Here is a 19,924-nt window from a genome sequence, read left to right on the forward strand (position 1 = left end):
TATTGTATTGTATTGTATTCTATTCTATTCTATTCTATTCTATTCTATACTAGTACTGAGTTGGCAAAGTTGGTTCTGTAAAGCCCTCCTTTACCTTCAGCCCTGGAAATGGCAAACATAATTTTGGTTGAGAGTGGCATCTCCTTGAACTCTTAATTTGTGAAAATATTGATTTTTCATATGAAAACCAATAAATTTCTAGTCCTTTCATACCGAGAAAAAAATTAGAAGGCAAACAAAAACAACCAACACACACAATTTATAATTCATTATTTTTAAGGAAATACCATGCTATTTGATTAATGCTATACTTTCAAAATCTTATTCTTAACCTACTTTATTTTCAGCCTTAGTTAGGAAATAATTGTTTCTGGTAGTATTTTATTGCTTTTAGGAACATTATTTGTGGGCCTGATGTTTATAACAGCTGGCTTTCATAACATTAACATTGGGTGTCAGATTTTATAGTTGGCACAATTTGAGGTAGGAATAAATAAAGCATATTAGGTGCTTTATTATAAATTGTACCTTAGAATCAAATACCTGTGATAGCAGATACATCATGTGGAGAAGCACTATTGGGCACAATAGTACAGGTCAGGACTAGCCAGTATAAGCTGCTTTAAATTGTGCACCTTCCAAACATAGGTGTGCCTCATCTTACTTCATAATAATTACAACATGAAAGTACTGTGAAAGAAGCCTTAGCAACAGTTTCCACTTTTGCCACCATATGGAAGTGGTAGCTGCAGGGCCCCGGACCAGCCTTCACTGTGGAGCCCGCGGCTTCCCACAGAAACTGCTGCAGTCAGAAGGGTTGATTTAGGGTTCCCCAGGAAAGCAGAAATCAGAAGTGAGTAAGAAGACTGCAGACCTCATTTGGGAAAGGAGCAGTGCTTACTGACTGGCTAGGTCAACAGGCAGGCTTTTCTCTTAACACCACAGATTTTTCAGTTTCCTAGAAATGATGAAGAGAAATGTAGAAGAACGAAGAACAAAGTAGTCCAGCTTATGTGTCTCAGGTTAAGCATCAGAACCCATTTTGGCACTCAGGTTCCTTAGTTTTGGTCACTGCTTTTGAGTATTTTTATTTTTTATTTACTGTTACCAATATTTTTGGTAGAGTAGCGCTAAAAAAAAAAAAAAAGAAGCCAATATTCCTAGTACTACAAATGCAGTTACAAAATATACTGGTGTTTTTAGGTTGCTGATAGCATCTGGTCCCCAGGAGCACAACATAGCAGATAATATAAAATCATCATATGTAACCAAAGTGTGTTGTTCATGCACTGCTATGTCTTCCAGCTTGTAGAAATTATAGCTGGCCTACTAACTAAATGCAGTGTTTTATTCAAATCAGGTGATGGTCTTCTACGTTAACATTTTCAGACCCCTACAAAACTGTCTAGCAGAGGTGTGAGCACTGTGCTTTTGAATATAGTTCTTACAAAAGGCTGTCTTTTCTTGGTTACTTTATGCAGGCTTTTTCTTCAGCGAGGTTGTGGGCCTCCCTGTATTAAAACTGCTACAACTTCTATACTGCCATGGGCATGTTAACCTGTGCTTCTTAAATCGCTGGGCTTGATGTGGCGCACCTTCCTTATATTGCTGCCAAATGCTGTGTGTCATGCCCAACACATGATGCTTCTGCCTCCCTTTTGGGATGCTGTGTGCCTCAGTCCCTGCCTTTTTTCTGGGGTGTGGGCTCCTCCCCTTAAGCCTAGAAAAGACTTAAAGCAGGCGGCTGTGCCACCTGGATGCACATCCCCTCCTCTCCTGCAAGGCTGGCTTTGCTCCCATATCTGCTGATACGTACAAATTCTGATTCCTGCTTCTTGCTGTGCAGCGCTGAGAGGTGGATTCCACCCTCGAGCTGTCATTTCCTGGCACTGGTGGTCTTCCCAACTGTTCAGGTATTTGCATCTAAAGTAAGCTGGATGGTGATGGAATAAACCTGTACGAGTAGAAAGTGTGAGAGTCTCAGTGACTGGTAACGTATCTTTAAATAGTTTAAGGACTTTGACTAAATGCGCTTCTTTATCATGCTTGAAATTTTTGTATCACCTTTGGAATCAGTTTGAGAAGAGATTTTTCTTTTCTTACTTGACTGTTAAGTTAAAACACCGGCTTCAGAAATGTTTGAGTTTTTGTGCCTTTTTGTGGAAGAAGTGACTGTGTAAATGGGACTTATGGCACTGATGCTAAATGACCCTACCAGAAGAATTACGTCTTCTGCAGCACTGGTTCCACTATCCTTCAGCTATTTTTAAGCTCACATCATCTGCCCATTGATTTTTGATAGAAGTTTGTTTGGCTTGCTGTTCTTACAGTTTCTTTGAACTGATTCTTAACAAATGGTGACAAACTTTCTAGTTTAAACATACGTGAAAATCAAGAAAATTTTAGCCACAGCAACATTTGGGTAGATTTTCTTCCATCTTGCTTGCATTACGTTGTTTTAAAACAGGTATGAATTGCTGCCTATTCTGATCCGGTTGCATTTCTCAAGCTTTTTGTGCAGGTGAAAAAGACTGCATCTAGGCATATAGGTGTATTTTATGATGAATCAGCCCTTGCATACACTGAGCTATATTCACACCGAGAAATAATACCTGTAACAAGTTTCAGCATTTTGGAAATGGAATTTTGCTGCTTGTTATCTCCTAATTACTACTTTTTCAGTCTTTTTAACAAGAACATGTGACTTTATTCTAATGGTTGCAGAAAACATTTTTTTTTAAATTCTGTATCACTATTGCTTCTAATTAATTTATCTTTACCAGGTATTTCTGTTGCACATGGTGTTCCCAGGTTCTTTTGACAGAACACAGCCTGATATGCTATAAGTCGTAGGATGTCACTTCAGTGCTTATGTCCACAAATGTAATCAGCAAAAATAAAGGACAAGAAAATTGAGAAAGAAGAATAAAAATGGTTGAGAATTGCTTTTTTCTTCAGATAGTAAAGACAGTATCTGATGCTAGAGACAATGCAGTTGGCATCTTTGACGCTATTTTTTCCTTCTCAGCAAAAAGGAAGGAGTAGTTATAAATCTTGCTTCAGCTGTTACTTCTGTCACTCAGTAAACAAAAATACTAAAGCTGCTGTGATAAAGCTGAATGTGGCTCTGGTTACTCCACCATCTCAAAAAGGATATAACAAAATTAGAAAAAGTCCAGAGATGGGCAGCAATGATGGTCATGAGTATGGAAGCACTGCCATATGAGGGATACGTTAGCAAACCAGGCCTTTTCATTCAAGAAAAAGAGCTGACTGAGGACAGAGAGAATATGAGAGAAGATCTCATAAATGCTCAGTGGCAAATCCTGAGAGATGCGCCATTCACTTTCTTTACCATACTACCCTGTGGCCATCAAATGAAGTTGTAGGAGTTGGATTAAAATCAAAAAAGGAGATAATTCTTTATGCAACAGATAGTAGAGCTGTGCAACTCGTTGCAAGAGGATGTTGTAGATGCTACCTGTTCATAGGAATTTAAGAGGAGACAGGATAAATACATGAAAGAGAAATTCATAGATGTTTCCTGTATATAAAGAAACTGCATCCCTAGACATCCACTGTAGTAGAGAGAATATTGAAGTAGGTGGTCCTTATGTTTTCTAGGTCTTTAGATGGACCTTATATTTTTGCGGATGGTGTAAAAGCCTGTGTTTTTAAATAGCCATCCTGAAATCCCATATCAATTTATTTTGCTGCTTGTTACGTTCTTTGTGGTCAGTGACTCAAATAGGAGAAAATATTAACCAAGGGTGTTGCCCAGTACTATTCCATCACCGTTTATAAAAGCAGAACTGGTTTCCACTGTTGCATGATCATTATCTCGTATCTAACAGGTTGTTGTAGCACAAGCAGTTCTGATGACAGAAAATATTGCAGCCCATTGTTTCAAATTAGACTTAATTCACTCTAATTTTCCTATACCTGAAGAATCTTGTTTTAGAATGATGTGTTGTTTTCATGGGGTTTTTTTTAGGAATGGAGAAGCTGGTTGCTTGTCTATACCAAAGGCCAAATGCTCTCTGTAGGCTGATTTGTTTTCCGTGGGCTGGAGGTGGAACTTCTCAGCTTGCTCAATGGGGCAAACTCTTCAGCAGCTCAATTGAAGGTTAGTCATTTGTGTAGTTAAAGCAGAAGTTAAGCAAGTTTGAAATACACGGTAGCCAAGTTTTTGAATGGAATACAGTGTTCTTGAGAGCACTGCAATCTTTTTCCAATGGGTGTTATCCAGAAAGGAATTCCATTAGGAATTAGCATTCCATTAGGGTGCCGAGTTTACTAAGTTTCTGTACCACCTTGGATCAAATTATATTTGACTAGGTTAAAAAGTTATATCCTCAGAGCTAAATTTCACAAGATTATAGTATGCTTGACTGCTTCAGAAACTATTGGTATGATTCAGAAACAGCAATACACTGGCATATTGTTAATATGTTAAAAAAAAGGCATCAGCATCAGCAAGGTTAACAGTGAAGATATGAGAACTATTTTTAATGTTGAGAGACTGCACAGAATGAATTTCTGAAAAAAAAATCTTTTGTCCACTGGAACTACTTCCAGCAAAGTTACTAAGGAGATGGCCTAGGAGCAACTGCAGACACAGATGAATAAAATCAGGGTGCAGCATGCTCTTTCAGAGATGTTTTGTGCAGAAAGGAAGTATATGTACTGCTATCTATCGTATTAGGTAGTGGTTTATTCTCTCTCTTCTAAAATACTTTGCGTCTGACCCATTACTTCCATATAAGTTTGGCAGTATGTGTGATGTCAAGGAGATTTTAGAAAATCAACATTTTTTTCTGATCTATTCATTCCTTACTTTCTCTAAACAGTGAGAGGAACATCCCCAATTTTGAAAGGAATATAATAAAAGCATGTAATATGCCCTTCCATATAAATATAAATTGCCATCAATTTATACTATGATTCCATGTTTTACTTCGTACAGTGCTGAAGAGCCTGCAAAGAAGAAAACAGGGACCGTACGATTCTAATATAGTTTAACTTTCTAATGCTGCCCTTGAAAGTATAAATTTTACACAACCCTCAAACTTGGTATTATTGAAATTAATGAATTTGTGGTTGTTATAAATACTAACTGTAATAAAGTTGCTTTGAAACCTCAGCTGATATCAGGACCTTGTGGATTTATGACCCAAGGCATTTATCAATCAGATCAATTGGAGAGGCAACATTTGTGAGTAAAGGAAGGGATGGAAACTTAATCTCTCACAGGATTAAAAGACAGTAGTAGCAATAGCAAATACACTGTATCAACTGTAAGAAGGATTAATTTAAATAATCTATATATTCTGCAGAATAGATTAAAAAAATTTAATTAAAATTCTTTTACTGTTTCTATTTGAAATAACTATAATTCTTTTCCCTCCCTTCCTCCACCTCTTCTGCAGTGTCCTCTGTAAGGCTTCCTGGAAGAGAATCTCGTCTTAAGGAGCCTTTTGCGAAAGACATGACAACCGTAGTTAATGAAATTACAAGTGTTTTGTTAAAAGAATTGCAAGAAAAACCATTTGCATTTTTTGGTCACAGGTAAAAATATATACATTTTTAGATACCCTGGTGAAGGAGCTTTCTCTTTGAACTCTAGGAGTAGATAGTTACTTGCCTGTATTTGCAAAAACTTTAGGAAAATACACTTCTGCAAAGGTCTTTTGTCCTAAAACATGCTGTTGATCTCAAAGACTCTGGTTATTTGTTTATTACTGCAGGCACAATGTCTTTGAAAAATGGCAGCGTTGTGTTTTTTTTTTTTTTACACTGATAAATTATAATTGTGTTTACTGTTAATATTTGTGTCAGTGCTTGCTCTATATGAATGCAGGGGGTAAACCATTCATAAAACACATAGATTTTGAAGATCACTTAGTCCCAAGTATTCAAAATAACTGTTCTTACTGCAAATTAAGGAGACTACTAAAAGAAAGAGAGATTAAAAAAAGGTCTGATTTGTAAAACTAGACTGTATAGGAATACATTTTGTGTCAATTAGCTAATATCACTATAATTCACATGTCATATATAGTTTCAGTAACTGTTCAAGATAGCCAGTTAGCACTGAAATTCAAATTATGTTTAAATTTTCCTGGTTTTACATATGTTTTTGCTTACTTCGCTTTAATTTCTCTTTTTGCTGCAGTTTTGGATCTTATATTAGTTTTGCAGTTGCGCTACACTTGAAAGAAAAGTATGGACTAGAGCCGATCCATCTTTTTGTATCAGGGGCACATGCCCCACACGTAAGTTACAGAATCATTAATAATACGAAACAAAACAGTGTATTAGCTACCAAGAGTAAAAATAACATTTTACAGTATGGTATGCAGAGTGGCTTTAATACGGAACAAGCATTGCTTCTGAATGCATGCAGAAAAATGTTCTGTTTTCTTGGGGGAAATTAATTCTGAGGCAGACAGAGAATTTCACGTTACAGAATATTCACTGCTACTAACCTTAGCCTAGGGAGAACAGTCTCCTTAGGCTAATGCTACCTTTTTTGAATACTGTATTATTTACTATGGCCTTTGGCTTAATATTTAAAAGTAATCAAAACAAAATATGAAGTGCCACTCCCTACTTTGTAACATGTGAAATAACTGTCTTAATCCAGTTTTTCATAAACCTCCTGCACCAGCCCTCAGTAACAAGTGACAGGACAAGAGGAAATGGCCTCAAGTTGCGCCAGGGGAGGTTTAGATTGGATGTAAGGAAAAATTTCTTTACTGAAAGAGTGGTTAAACATTGGAACAGGCTGCCCAGGGAAGTGGTTGAGTCCCCATCCCTGGAAGTATTTAAAAGACGTGTAGATGAGGCGCTTAGGGACATGGTTTAGTGGGCATGGTGGTGTTGGGTCGACGGTTGGACTCAATGATCTTAGAGGTCTTTTCCAACCTCAATGATTCTATGATTTGTCCGTTTATTTCTTTCCCTCCTCATTCTTTGTTGGCTTTTTAATCTGTCCTCAGTTCCTTCTGAGGTTCTGGTGGTTCCGCTAGTCTTTCTCAGGAAAACAACAGTGAAGTGGCTTTTTCCCAGTCCTCCTGTCCTCAGTCAGCATTTGCTATTTCCATTCTTCTTTTTTGGGGCTTCTCAGCCATCCTGAGTACGAGCTAGTACTTCATAGAAGCAATTATTATTCCTGCAAATTTCCATAATCGGTTGGTCTCTCCAGTCCTACATTAGTTGGATTTGTGTCCACTGCTAGGCTTTTCGTTCTCTTAAATAGATTATTTTATTAGTTGGATTTCAATAGTGAGAGTCAAACTTTGAACAAAATTAACTTAATGGTTATTTGTCTGCGGAAGTTTCAGACCTTGAGGGTACTTGGCTCACTCATAATCTGTATTTTCAGCAAACACAGTCTACTAACCCTTTCCAAGAAGTATTCTTTGTGGATGTTAAACTAATCAGCCATTGTATTTTGGAGACAGAGAATCATTGTACTTTTTTACTAAAACAATTCTTAATGAAAATATTATTTAAAGAATATTATCTACAACACCTGATCTGTTTTGTCTGGTGCTGACAGTCTGAAGCATTTCTTCCAATCAAAAGCATACCCATATATGATGCAGAAGATGAAGACATTCTTACATATATACAAATTTTAGGAGGAACTCCTTCTGAGCTTCTGCAAAATGAAGACATTAAGAAACGTCTGATACTTACTTTCAGAGAAGACCTTAGAGTTCTTCAGACATTTTCGTAAGTTTTACAATTTTGTATTACATTTATATTTGTATTTTACAGTTTTACTTCTGTCTGATCATTTCAGGTTTTCTTTTTTCTTTCTCTGTAATTTGTTCTCGTTTCTGTTATAAAAATAATATGAAACAGTAAACATAGTTTTCTCCTTTGTGTGCTTTTCCATTTATATTCTAGTATTTAAGCCCTAGGTGAAAACACTGCTTACTGTAGCAACCACTACTGCTATTACAGTAGTGAACATGTCACGGTAGAATTACAGTTCTACTTAGGATCCAAAGGTAGTAGCCACTTAAAGGAATATTCTCACAACTTTTATTGTTTTCTGAGGCTAATAAGCTCAACTGATCATGCTTCAGGATCACTGCATTCAGCCTCCTGATCCAAGGCCCCCTAGCCCAACCAGAAGCAAAGAATCCCTGTGTTCTAGGCATCTAGGGAGCAATCAGCTTCTCCTGTCCGAACTGCTGTCCCCGCTGGACGTAACACAACAGCTCACGTAACTGAGCGGTTAAGGTTTCTTACCCTGGCAAAGACAAGGACACGCTTAGATGTGGGACCCATTTTGGCCACAGGAACCTGACGCTGATAAGGCCCTGAAACATTAGAACTCGAATATAAGCAGATGACATAATTGTTTGTTGTAGATGAGAATTTTAATTGCAGGTTGAAGCTCTTTTTTTCCTAACTATTGGGTCATTCTTTCTTTAAACTTTTAGACCTAATTGTAGTAGGGTAAGGAGCTAAGAATCGTACAGATACAGTAATTCCTATGTTCTGCACAATCTAATTCCTGAAGTTTGTTACATTTTGGAGGAGAAAGAAAAAGCTATTTTGTACGTGGAAGCAAACCCCAAATATAGGTATCTCATGGAAAGTTTTATTACTACTTTTTATGTTCACAGTTTTGAGAAGGCAGAAAGGAATATCCCCTTCTCTTGTGATATTACCTGCTTCGATGGCTCTGAAGATAAACCACATGATTTAGAAGGTACCTCGTTTAAATGGTTTTCCTCTTACGCTTAAGCGTTTTCCTGTTGTATCAAATCAGTTAATGAGTTTTCTAGAGTCTTTTATCTCCTTCTTAAATGAAACAGATCAACAGAGCAGTCTCAATGTTCGAACCAAAACAGTTGATACGGGCTTTTAAATAATTATTAAATAATAACTTTGAAATAGTTATGTGAAATGACCACAATAGTTGACATTTCTCTGACACTTTAAATATCTTTTTCAGCCTGGCATGATCTAACAAGTGGAGATATTTCCTTTTACAAGCTTCCTGGAGGTCACTTTTATCTGCTGGAACCCTCCAATGAAATTTTCTTGACAAAACACATAACAAGATGTATAGAAAATGCTGGTCTATGAGTATTTCCTTCTATTTTAATGGCAGAAGGTGTAACATTAGTCTACAGCACTTCATAATAAGTCATTCTTTCTGTACAATTACATGCAGTTATGCCTAAGAGTTGTTCTGTTCCTCCAGATCTTTATTGTAATCCTTTAAAAGGGGAGTTTTTCTGATTTTTTGAAAATAAACATTGGCTTTGGGTCTTAAAAAAGTTTTCATCTTTTCCCTCTTCTCATCTTCCATGTGCACAAACCCTTCACTTCATTCCACAACCCCGTTTGCAAAAAATGACAGTTGTATTATTTTACTTTTAGAGCTTCCATTTGTCTGCTCCTGTAAAAACGCTAAATATAATTTAATACCCACAAAAATCCACAATTCTTATGGAAATCTTAATTTATTAGGTTCAAATTTATTTAGAGTAAGATACAATCTAAAAATAGAGTATGTATGTAAATACCCTTTACAGTCAAACAGCTTATGTTTAAAAGATTTTACTGTCAGACTACACAATAAGGAGTTAGTATTGCATTTTTCTCAACAGAGTTAGTTCATTAGCTACTGAAGAGTTAGTTATTAGTGGGAATTATTTTGAGTATTCTAGATCCCATATTTTTCTACCATTGCTTTTGCTTTAGAGATATAGGCATTCATGGCATCCTCCTTTGATAAACCTGAAAAGAAAGTAGGAGTCATTATCTTTCCTCAGTTGTCATCCTATACGCATGACTACATGATGTAAATTTAATTGGTGTAACACCTTTTTTCAGGTTCCATGCCTCCCATTTGGCTTTGCCTTTCAAATCTAGCGTTCCTGGACATTCTGCCAAAATAAATGCATACCTTTAATTATCATGCAAATTTACATAACATTTGCTTGATTTCATCAAGATATGGGAGTAAATGTGAAGTATATATAAGAATAGGAATACCGATATTAATATCTCCAACAGTAGCCTGTTTGTAGAATCCATATAGTTCCTTTAGTTCTTCATCAGTTGGTCTTGTTTTTAGTTTTTTTACATTTTCTGCAGCACCATCAAAATCAGCCTGATGAAAGAAAAGAAAGTGTTAGTTTTCCTCTCAAGGGGTGTGCTTAAAACATTAAGTATAGCACGCACAGTAGTATCATTAGATACTCTCAATTACTCACTTGGCTTTAATGGTAAGTCTAGGCATTTTCCCATGAAAGAAGCTTAATAAAACCGTAAGTTATTAGAAAGGGAACTAAGCCTACTTAGCTGATAGGGTCAGCACTGCTAAAATAAGTACATCTCTTTTTTCCAACAGTTTTACATCTAAACGCTTGGAACCATTACAGACTGTCTAATGTCAGAATATCTACAGATATATTCATGCAAGCAGCCTATACAATGAATGTAGTGTATATGTCTTTCACAGTCACACTGGGGGTATGAAGGCGTTCGTTGAACTTTACACCCCAGCAGTAATCTCTGAATCCTTTTGGCCCTGACTGCACGGTGTTGACTCGAGCGGCAGAGCTCGAATACCCTCTGAGGGGTACTGCCCACTTCCCCCTTCATTTCCACTTCTCTGCTGACAGTGCAGTAGGTGACCAACAGTTGGCACAGACGTACCTCACGGAGATAAGCAGTGCCGCTGCCAGGACCACCTTTAACACCCAACTCTCAAACACAGTGGAGCACGAGAGCGAAGTATAAACTTACTCCTTTCATCATCATGCACCCCACATTCACATCAACCCAAGGCTATAGCTGTTACTCTCCCTGTATACTAGGTCTCAGGCTAGACTTAAGCATAGAGTTTGGAGTCCTGTTTCATGCCCAGGACATTTCAGAGAGAGCTAGATTTTGTACAGTGACCACAGACCCGCCAGGTCACTGCACTACTATAATGCAAAAAAGGTACAGGCACTTTAATACGCTATATGCTGGTTTCAATCATTATTTTAGCTTTTGAGTTGGATCTGCATTTGCAGAAGCGCAGTATATCCTGCAAGATGTGCTATTACACATATATTTAATATGTACAAAACCAGCCTACAACTCTGTGCTAAAACCAGAGATGTATTCAACAACGGTTTCAGCATCAGTGCTGTGGCTCTGTTTAAATAACTGAGACCCTGGCATTACCTCAACAGTCTGTACTGTGCTTCTTTAGACCACTTTTTCCTTTCTCTAGTTACAGGAATTTTTTTTTTTTTTTAAAAAACAAGAAAACCTAATGCACATTTGTCTCCTTAATTGATGCCTTTCTCCTTGGCAAGCAACTGCGCTGGGTGAACTGGGTGATAGAAATAAGCAAGAACGCATGAGAGCTGGGTTCACTATAGCGTTCTGTACTTAAACAGAGAGAAAGTACAAGAGAAAGGTTATTTCTGTATTTAAATTCAAGAAGGAAAAATGAAAAAGAATTTAATTAGAGACTGATGCTCAAGTAGCTTTCTTCAAAGAAAGGCCCCTTCATGGAATCACAAAACTACAGATTCACTGATGTAAGGACACACCAGCTGGTGACTGTGTTACGGCGGGAGCAGCAGGTGAAAGAGGGTAAGGACAGGTAGCTGAGTGCACTGCAGCATTCCTGCACAGAAACCTGGCCACTCTCCCACCAAATGAGTCACCTCTGCCTCCTGAGATGGAATTCACTTCTTTTTTTTGGCCTGGAAATTGAGTTTGGCCAGTGAGTAAAGTTCCCAGATACAAACTTCTGAGGAATTTCTAATTTTTTGCAAAATTTTGAATTGCTATTTGAAACCCATAAAGAGAAAGCACAAGACTTCTAAGAACAAAAGTGCTCAGCACAGGAGGATGTACATCTGTAACACCAGAGTTGAAACAAGGTGCAGCAGACGGACAGGTGTATTTAAAAGGGATGTTTTAAAAAAAATCATGATGTATGATTAAAAGGGTGTTCTAGCAAATGAATGCTCCCTGCAAAACAGCAATTAAAAATAAATCTTGACTTTTCTTTAAACTGCAGTTATAAATTCACAAAACGTGAGAAGGGTTCATGATGATAACCACATCTCTAGTTAGGCCAGCTTACAGCACCCTTAAAATGCAATGGGAGGAAAGCTCTTTAGACAAAAATCCTGCAGCAATGCAGATGCTTATTAACAAATAATCTTCCAACTCAGCAAGAACCTCAGTGTTTGCATAACTGACAAACAGAAGTTTCCAGGAGATTCCCACCAAGGCCTCCCAGAACCAAATGCCCAGTAGTGGATGCAGGAGTACAGAGAACAGCTAGGGTGTTAAAACAGTCTTTATTAGTTTTAAGTTTGAGAAATGCTACTGTTACGTGGAGATATTTTGAATATAATGATCCATCATTCTTTACTCAGTACCATACTGAGAATTAACCAGATTCCAAGTGCCATTTGTCCGCTTAAAGCTCTGAAACTTGGTCATTGGATAAAGTATACAATTTGGCAGAGTTACTGCATTAGATTCTAAATCAAATAACTTCCAAATTATATTCTTAAATCTAAAACTTTATAGACTGGAAACATGTAACAATGCTTATGCAATTTGTTCCTGTTTTAATAAAAATAATTCTCAATATTAATAAAATGCAACTATACCATAGAATCATAGAAAAACATGAAGTTTTAAGTCCAACTTTTTGTGTCTGATTTCTTTTAAGAACAACTAAACACTGGATTTTTTTTTTTTAAACCAGCCCAATATTTGGGAGTGCTGCAAGACAAATACAGGATTTTTCTAGAATTAAAACCCAAAACGTACAGAATATGTTACATACGTGATTTAGATAAACCAAAATCATGTGCTCCAGACTACATATAAAAGCTGAATCAATAATGTTGAAATGACATTACAGCATCTTTTCTCAGCATTTTTTTTGTTTCCATGTACTCTATTGTTTACTTTAAAAAAAAAAATAAATCAGCGTTCTAGCAGGAATTAAACTGATCATGAGAACTACTTTAATTGAAGTAACTGGATTTAGTCAGCTTGGATCAGAATTAAAAATGGATTATATAGACAACAAAAGCTCTTTTGCTTCTTTGTTCTGGATAAAGAAAATGTAAATATTTTCTTGTGCAAAGTTTAATGTCAGAAATATGAAACCTGATTATTTGTTTTCCTGAAAGTCTAGAAAACTGGAATACAAGCTTTCTCACCTCAGCTGAAAGAGTAAATTGTTAAACGTTTCATAAAGTGTCTTCTGTTCCAATTCATCAAAGAGTTTAAGTAACATTTGAGGGGCTTGTTTGGCTCTGTTTTAAACACAAACTGAAATCTTCAGTCTGAGTTGCAGCTAAACTGAAGGGGGGCATGATAATAAATCCTTGAACTTTCAGGCAGAAGTTGCAGTAATACACAATTACTGCACAAATTACATACATGCTATGTGAGCAGAACCTGTTCTTTGCATTGAAGAAAAACTCAGCTTTTCTGACAGCTGCAAGCTGTCGGAGTCAATACCACCTTTCTCCTGTTTGCAGAATCGAGCGCTCTTGGCTACGTCTCCCAAATACTTTAATGATACAGACAGTAATAGTTGCCTGATGTTCCCCTCAGAAGCCTGACAAAGTACAAATTCCACAGGTGGTACCCTACAAATAGTCACACTGGTATAAGTAAATACATCTTGGAAAGTCTGTGGAGGGTCCCATTTAAAAAGTAGCCATATTAGCAGCTTAATGATTTATATTAAATAATAATAAATGCAAATGTTTCCCCAAAACCACTTCAAGCATCATTAAAGCATCTAGTTGTTACCAACTAACTAAGTCTACGGATTTCCTTTGTTCTTTCCATAACTGCACCTTACCTCTGATCACCTTTTGCTTATTAATGGGAGGGACCCCTACCACAGGAAAGAAACTCAGGAAGAGAAAACGACACTTAATAGCAAACGCTTTTCAGGACTGTGTGAGGGTTAGGAGGTATACAATATTGTGCATAGTCCTCAACCTTCACAATACGTAGTGACCTTTTTGTAAAGTTATGCTAGTATCGAGAGGCCTTTTCTAACCTGTACAGGGTGGCATTTTGTAGTCTGAAAGCAAGGGTGTATCTCCTCACTGCCATAAAACAAGCATTTTAAAATTATCTTAAAGTAATAAGCTCTGTGGAGCAGGAGTTGTATCTTCTGACAGGTCTGAACAACAAATATTTCTGGCAATTTAGCTATTTAATGTTTTAAATTAGCAATAGTGACATTAATATTGATGTAGATTCAGTACTTATAAATAAGAACTTCAGATATGTATATTCACGAATGGACGGTTTTGCTGTCTATACTGGTGGTGAAATATCTCAATGTATAGGTCAGGAGACAGTTTTAGCATTTGCCACAAAGTGCAAGTCGATTAATTTTTGTTCTTCTAAAACCCCTTTAAATTGCAGATGTTAAAAGGAAATAGTTAAATATAGAAACATTTTATGAACGTAATTATACAAGAATGAAAATCTTTATATTTCAGGTCAAATCAGTAAATTATAAGCCTTTAGAAATCTTCTATCAGCTGGCCAAGTTTTCATGATGCACACAGCAGTACGACCTGATCCCTAAGGAATTCTTGCTGCAAAATCTTTGTAATCATGGCTGGACTGCCACGGTTGCAATAGCTGTGGCTACAGACAGGTATTTCAGATAATTTAATTTCTTCTTTAAATACTGAATCTGCTGAACAGCAATTAAGTAAAGAACAGTACAAAGAAACTACCTCTAATTACTCTGTAAGCTTTGGCATTAGAATTTCATTGGACTTTATGAAGTTTACAGTACAAGTTGTAATAGTATTTCCCTTAGGATCAGTTGTTAGACTAATGTGAAAACTGTATATTCTCTACATCTACTTGTTCTTGATGCCACAGAAGAAAAATCAGTACAAACAAGAAAACCCTAATCTCAAATTTGATTAGAGAAGTCAATTCTTTCTCAAGAAATGATAGCTTTGATAACTTCTAGCTTAGGTGCAAACAAAAACATTTTGAATCATGCATCATTCAATCCTTGGCTTAACTTAGATGTTCAGAAGACAAGTACCTTTGGCCATAAAAGAAAAAAAATAGTGCTTTAGTTATTAATCACCATCCATAGCTCATGTGTGCTTCTTGTAAGCAATGTAATAAAGTCCTCCCTGTGATGAATTCCTAGTATTTGTAATATTAATATTTGCTTTCATGAAAGCCTTACAATCTTTATTTTTATTCTTATGTGGTATTTTCTCTCGTTCTCCTTCTGTAGGGTACTGTACCTGAATTTCCTACAACCACCTGAAATGCTTCAGCAAATTCAATGTTAAACTAATTTTTAATTTTTCACCAAAAATTGCCGAGGGCCATAGAAAGTAAGGAAATATCACTATCCTTCCTTTCAGAAGCAAAACCAGAAAGGTGAACACATACGTTTGAGGCCAGCAAGTCACCAACACCACAGGGAGAGAATACAGGGCTTTGGGGCACGAGTGCACTGCCCTGTGCCTTAGACATCGCATGGGCACCGCCAGCCTGGGAGCACGGGGGTGGACGGACACGTCGCTGTACGCTAAACAGGAGTCTGAACTCACAGTACTTGTGAGACCGTTTGTATGACTTTTCACCTCACTATATACCTTGACAGATAGGTAGCTTATCCCTCCATGAGAATAGGCCTGGTCCACTTTGTGCTCACCTCAGGGCAGGAGCAAGGACATGGGCACTTACTGCGGAGGAACTCACATGCTGTGAATTTACATCCCGGCTTACCCCAGAGTCACTGCAGACACGCCACGCTGCTGCGCAGCGCTTCAGACACCGCAGCATTAGGATACGAAGGAGTTTTGTACTCGGGTATCAAAACTGTAGTCTAATTATGCAAAAACACATGTCCACATATGCACTAACAACAGTATTTTTAATAGATGTATAGCATTTATTATGGAGAAGTGCTCAACAAAGGGAAACAAAATCAGCAACGCAACTAACTTATCACTGAATTAAAAACAGCGTCCCAAAGAAACTGGAACTGTGTATCTTTGACACTCCTAAAAGCAAAGCATTTCCACTCACACTGTTGGTACAGATGTATAAAAGGGATGTACGTTTACTTATGAAAATAAATGTGATGGCCCACCACTCAAGATTTATTTTATAGGTAAAATTTTATTAAAATAAATATTTCATTCTTAATCCAAACACCAGTGATATTCCTGACTATACCTATCACTGACTCCTACATCACAGACATCTTTTAATATTATCCATACATGTACAAACAAAAGCAGCATTCATGCGCTGTTAACAGTAAGATTAAGAAGTGGTATCAACAATAAAAAATAACTGAGTTGCCACAATTGATTAAAGTTTAAATAAGTTTTATCTTCATCTTTATACTGTGGCCACTACTGCATGTGAGCCTCTGCCAGCACTGACGTACAAGGACCATTCAAGTCAGTGGAAATCTTCCGCGTGCCTTGAATCATTTTCTGATCTAAACTTCACAGTAAGAATGAACTAGAAGCGTTGTTAGACTTGTACAAGACAAAAGATAACTCAAAAAAATAAATTAAGAAAAGAAACCATAAAGTTAATAAGCTTCTTATCTTCATATACTTTTATTCTATTTGGATCTATAGGCAAGTATCACAAGATACTGTTCTAAAAGTATGCAAATGTGTATCTTACACAGCAAGAAATATGCAGAAATGAAATTTAAATACTGAACATTTCTTTCTTCATCTCCCTCTAGGCAATCACTGTGCACAGACTGTTGCTTAGGATTTGCTTGCTTACACAACATGCTTAGGAGCAGCCTATAAAAATATAATTTCCTTTTAATCATGTATGATAAAATTCCCTTTAATTCCTCAAATTAAAAGCATAAGTGTATATACAGACATAAACATACACATACACACATGCATTAAAGATAAATGCACAAATCATCAGACTATTATCACATACTCCCTTTTTGCAAAGAAAAAAGCTTGAATGAATTCTTCATTTACAGCAGAATATTTTACTAGTTTGCAAAACTTACAAATCTTTCACAGCCTCCCTGATGAAAACAGTATTTTATTCATTTTGTCCTCATTCCCAGCTTGATTCAATGTATTTTTATGGATATGGATGGTAGCTGTCAACCAAAGCAACAGTGGATAGAAAAACTCTATTATGTCTAATGCAGAATGCGTAGGATATCGTGATGTTTCAACCACTGATTTTTACGTGAAAGTATAACTGTATACAGCAATGGAATGACGTATCATACTGCACTCAGCTCTTTCTAATAATTATTTATGGCTCATTGCTTAATCATCAGGCTAATAAATTTATTGTCTAGAGTGAATTCAAGGCAGAATTAAAAAACCCCTATAATTTCAGTGATCGCTAATTAAACAAAGGTGGTGTTATGTTTGGGATTTGGCAATTCCGACCCACTGAAGAAATAGGATTCTTCCTCTTAGCCGTAGAATACCACAATGAAACCTCTGTGCCGTTCGACATAATTACAGCTCAGAAGAAAATTGCTGAGCTACTGGCAATACACTCCCTGCATCTAGGTCAGTGCATTATGTTGCTCGCTCTTTGCAAAACACGCACGCTGAACAAGCTGAGACAGACATTATAATGAGACCAGGATAAAAGGGCTTGCAAATCTTGAAGTGAAAGGGATAATAGAAAGCCTAATGAAGAAAAACAGCCTAATCCACCAGGGCATGGGCAAGACAAGGGAAGTATGCATAGTTTACTACAAAGGTAGGAGGCTAAATGCCAGCAATGAAGATAATTTCCTCAAGAACTATTTAAATCTATAGTCAGAGAGAAGGTAGAAGGAAGCTCTCTCTAGCCAGAAGGTAGAAAGTAGAAGCTTTCCTACCAAAACACAAGCCCATCAAAATGTACCACTCCAAAGATGCACACACCCTAAAAAAATATGCACAACTCCCTTAAAAATTATTCATGCTTCCCAAATGCACATATACCACCGCTTCAGTGTTAGAAGTTTCCCTCCTCTTCTTATAGCTCCAAGTAACTAGCCAGATCCTAAAAAAATAAATATGTACCTACCTTTCAATGCATAATCCAGTCCTAGCAAACTCAGATACACACGTAAAGAAAAATAATTCACGCATGCTCTAAACAGGTTAAGGCTCCAAAAAATTACATGACCTATGAATAGTTCAAAATAAGCAGCATGTGTCTCACTCTCCATTTGCGAAAAGTAATGCATTATTTAACCTCCAAAGGCTTAGGCAAATTTCCTGTTCGGAAAGGTAACCTTGATTTTGCAGTAATAATCCTTATGCTGAAGAAATATCGCTGTCTCTGACACGGCACTGCACAGATGGACAATGCATCCCTCCCTCTCCTCTCCTTGCATCTCTGCCTCACCAGATGCCAAATTGCTTACCTGGAGAGTCATGATGCTGCGAGGATGCCCAGGGAACGGCCTCGCTCCTTCTCCGGTGGGGACGTGGCGCTTCTGCCTCTCGGCTCCTGTGGCGCGAGGGTGGCGGCAGGGGCCGTGCTCCGCGGAGGGCGTTGGGCTGGATACAAGTGACCTCAGCTCGCCCGCCACAGCAGAGCCACGCTGGGGCAGGACACGGGGGCTCGCTCCCACTGCGTCTGTTGGGACCTGCGGGGACAACCGAGCGGCTACGAATGCCGGGGAAGGGACGGTGAGGGCAATAAGCATTAAGCCCACACTAGTTTCTTCAGAAAGCCTGAGCTTGTTTCCATACCCCTGAGGATTAGGCCACCAGCCTGAAAGCAGAGATACAGCAAGATTTCCAAGCCATTTGTTTGAAAAAGGAAATTTCTTGAGTGATTTGAACCGCAACCAGCCCAGTTATTGCTATTGTTCCCTCTGCCGCAACCCCTGCCCGTGCCCGTGCCCATGCCCAGCCCTGCCTGGGACCTCGCATCCTCCAGCTGCAACTCTGAAAAACACGCAGGTCATCCTGGGGATACCACACACGAGCAGTTACACACACAAAATACCTTGAGAATGCTGGTTTTTTCTTTGCTCTACTAAGTGCAGGATAAAAAAATGAGTATTAACTGAATTGATAAACTAGCCTACAACTGTAACCATTAAAGGAAAAAAAAATCCATCCCTGCTTATCTATTATAGCAATTCATAAATTATTTATGTTCACGCCTCTACACATTTATATTCATCATTCCTTGAGCATGGTTTAATCACAATACTATATGCTTCAGCATTTTTAAATCCACTAACTTCCATAAACCCATGTAAAAAGACTGTTTTCCCTCAACTTAAGTCCAGGTTAAATTAAGCCAGGACTTAACAAGAAAACAAACCAAGTAAATTTCAGTAAATAACAGGAGACTAAAAAAAAAATTTGAAAACAACTCCATCAACTCTCGTCTCCAACACCACGAAGTGACGATGCTCTGCTCTTTCAGGTACAAGAGGCTGCACGCAACCATGTAGTGCACTAAGGTGAATCAAGAAACTGAACGTGTTTGTAAAGATTTGTTAATGGCTCACGGCGGATTGTGCGAAACACTGAACATAACCAGTTCTTACCTGTCATCTTATTGTTAGTTACGGAATACGGTGTATGCGCACAATACATCGCATATTAAACGGCAGTGAGAGACGCCCCTGTTGCTGTAAAGTCCCTGTGAAGCACCTGTTGACTTGGCCATGATTTCATTAGATGACGTACGTACATACGTACGACAAAGCAGATCCACCATCACCTACAAAGCAATCTATGGTAGCACTCAAAATCAGAAAACGCCAGTGCCAGGCCTGCGGTGAGACCCGCCAAGTGCAGGCTCCCAGCACCAGCATTTTAATGCCGCCTTTAATCAGACGGCAACGAGCTATTTCTCTACGCGGTGCTGACCGCGGCCCAGG

The 19,924-nt window shown here is 37.8% G+C and overlaps 2 protein-coding genes across 2 annotated transcripts; one reads left to right on the top strand and one right to left on the bottom strand.

Annotated features, from left to right (window-relative positions):
- The first annotated feature begins 3,996 nt into the window (after positions 1–3,996).
- Positions 3,997–9,334, top strand: OLAH (oleoyl-ACP hydrolase). Its single transcript, XM_009275690.1, has 6 exons — positions 3,997–4,126; positions 5,430–5,568; positions 6,176–6,275; positions 7,565–7,740; positions 8,646–8,731; positions 8,978–9,334. Exons 1-6 carry the CDS (start codon positions 3,997–3,999, stop codon positions 9,109–9,111), a joined length of 765 nt encoding a protein of 254 aa, XP_009273965.1. The 3' UTR covers positions 9,112–9,334.
- A 152-nt stretch (positions 9,335–9,486) lies between these two features.
- Positions 9,487–18,597, bottom strand: ACBD7 (acyl-CoA binding domain containing 7). Its single transcript, XM_009275691.2, has 4 exons — positions 18,446–18,597; positions 10,027–10,144; positions 9,855–9,917; positions 9,487–9,768 (listed from the first exon to the last, which is right to left on the bottom strand). Exons 1-4 carry the CDS (start codon positions 18,455–18,457, stop codon positions 9,695–9,697), a joined length of 267 nt encoding a protein of 88 aa, XP_009273966.1. The 5' UTR covers positions 18,458–18,597; the 3' UTR covers positions 9,487–9,694.
- Between the last annotated feature and the right edge of the window lie 1,327 nt (positions 18,598–19,924).

This window comes from Aptenodytes forsteri, unplaced genomic scaffold, assembly GCF_000699145.1.
Source record: "Aptenodytes forsteri isolate BGI_AS27 unplaced genomic scaffold, ASM69914v1 Scaffold172, whole genome shotgun sequence".
Taxonomy (NCBI): domain Eukaryota; kingdom Metazoa; phylum Chordata; class Aves; order Sphenisciformes; family Spheniscidae; genus Aptenodytes; species Aptenodytes forsteri.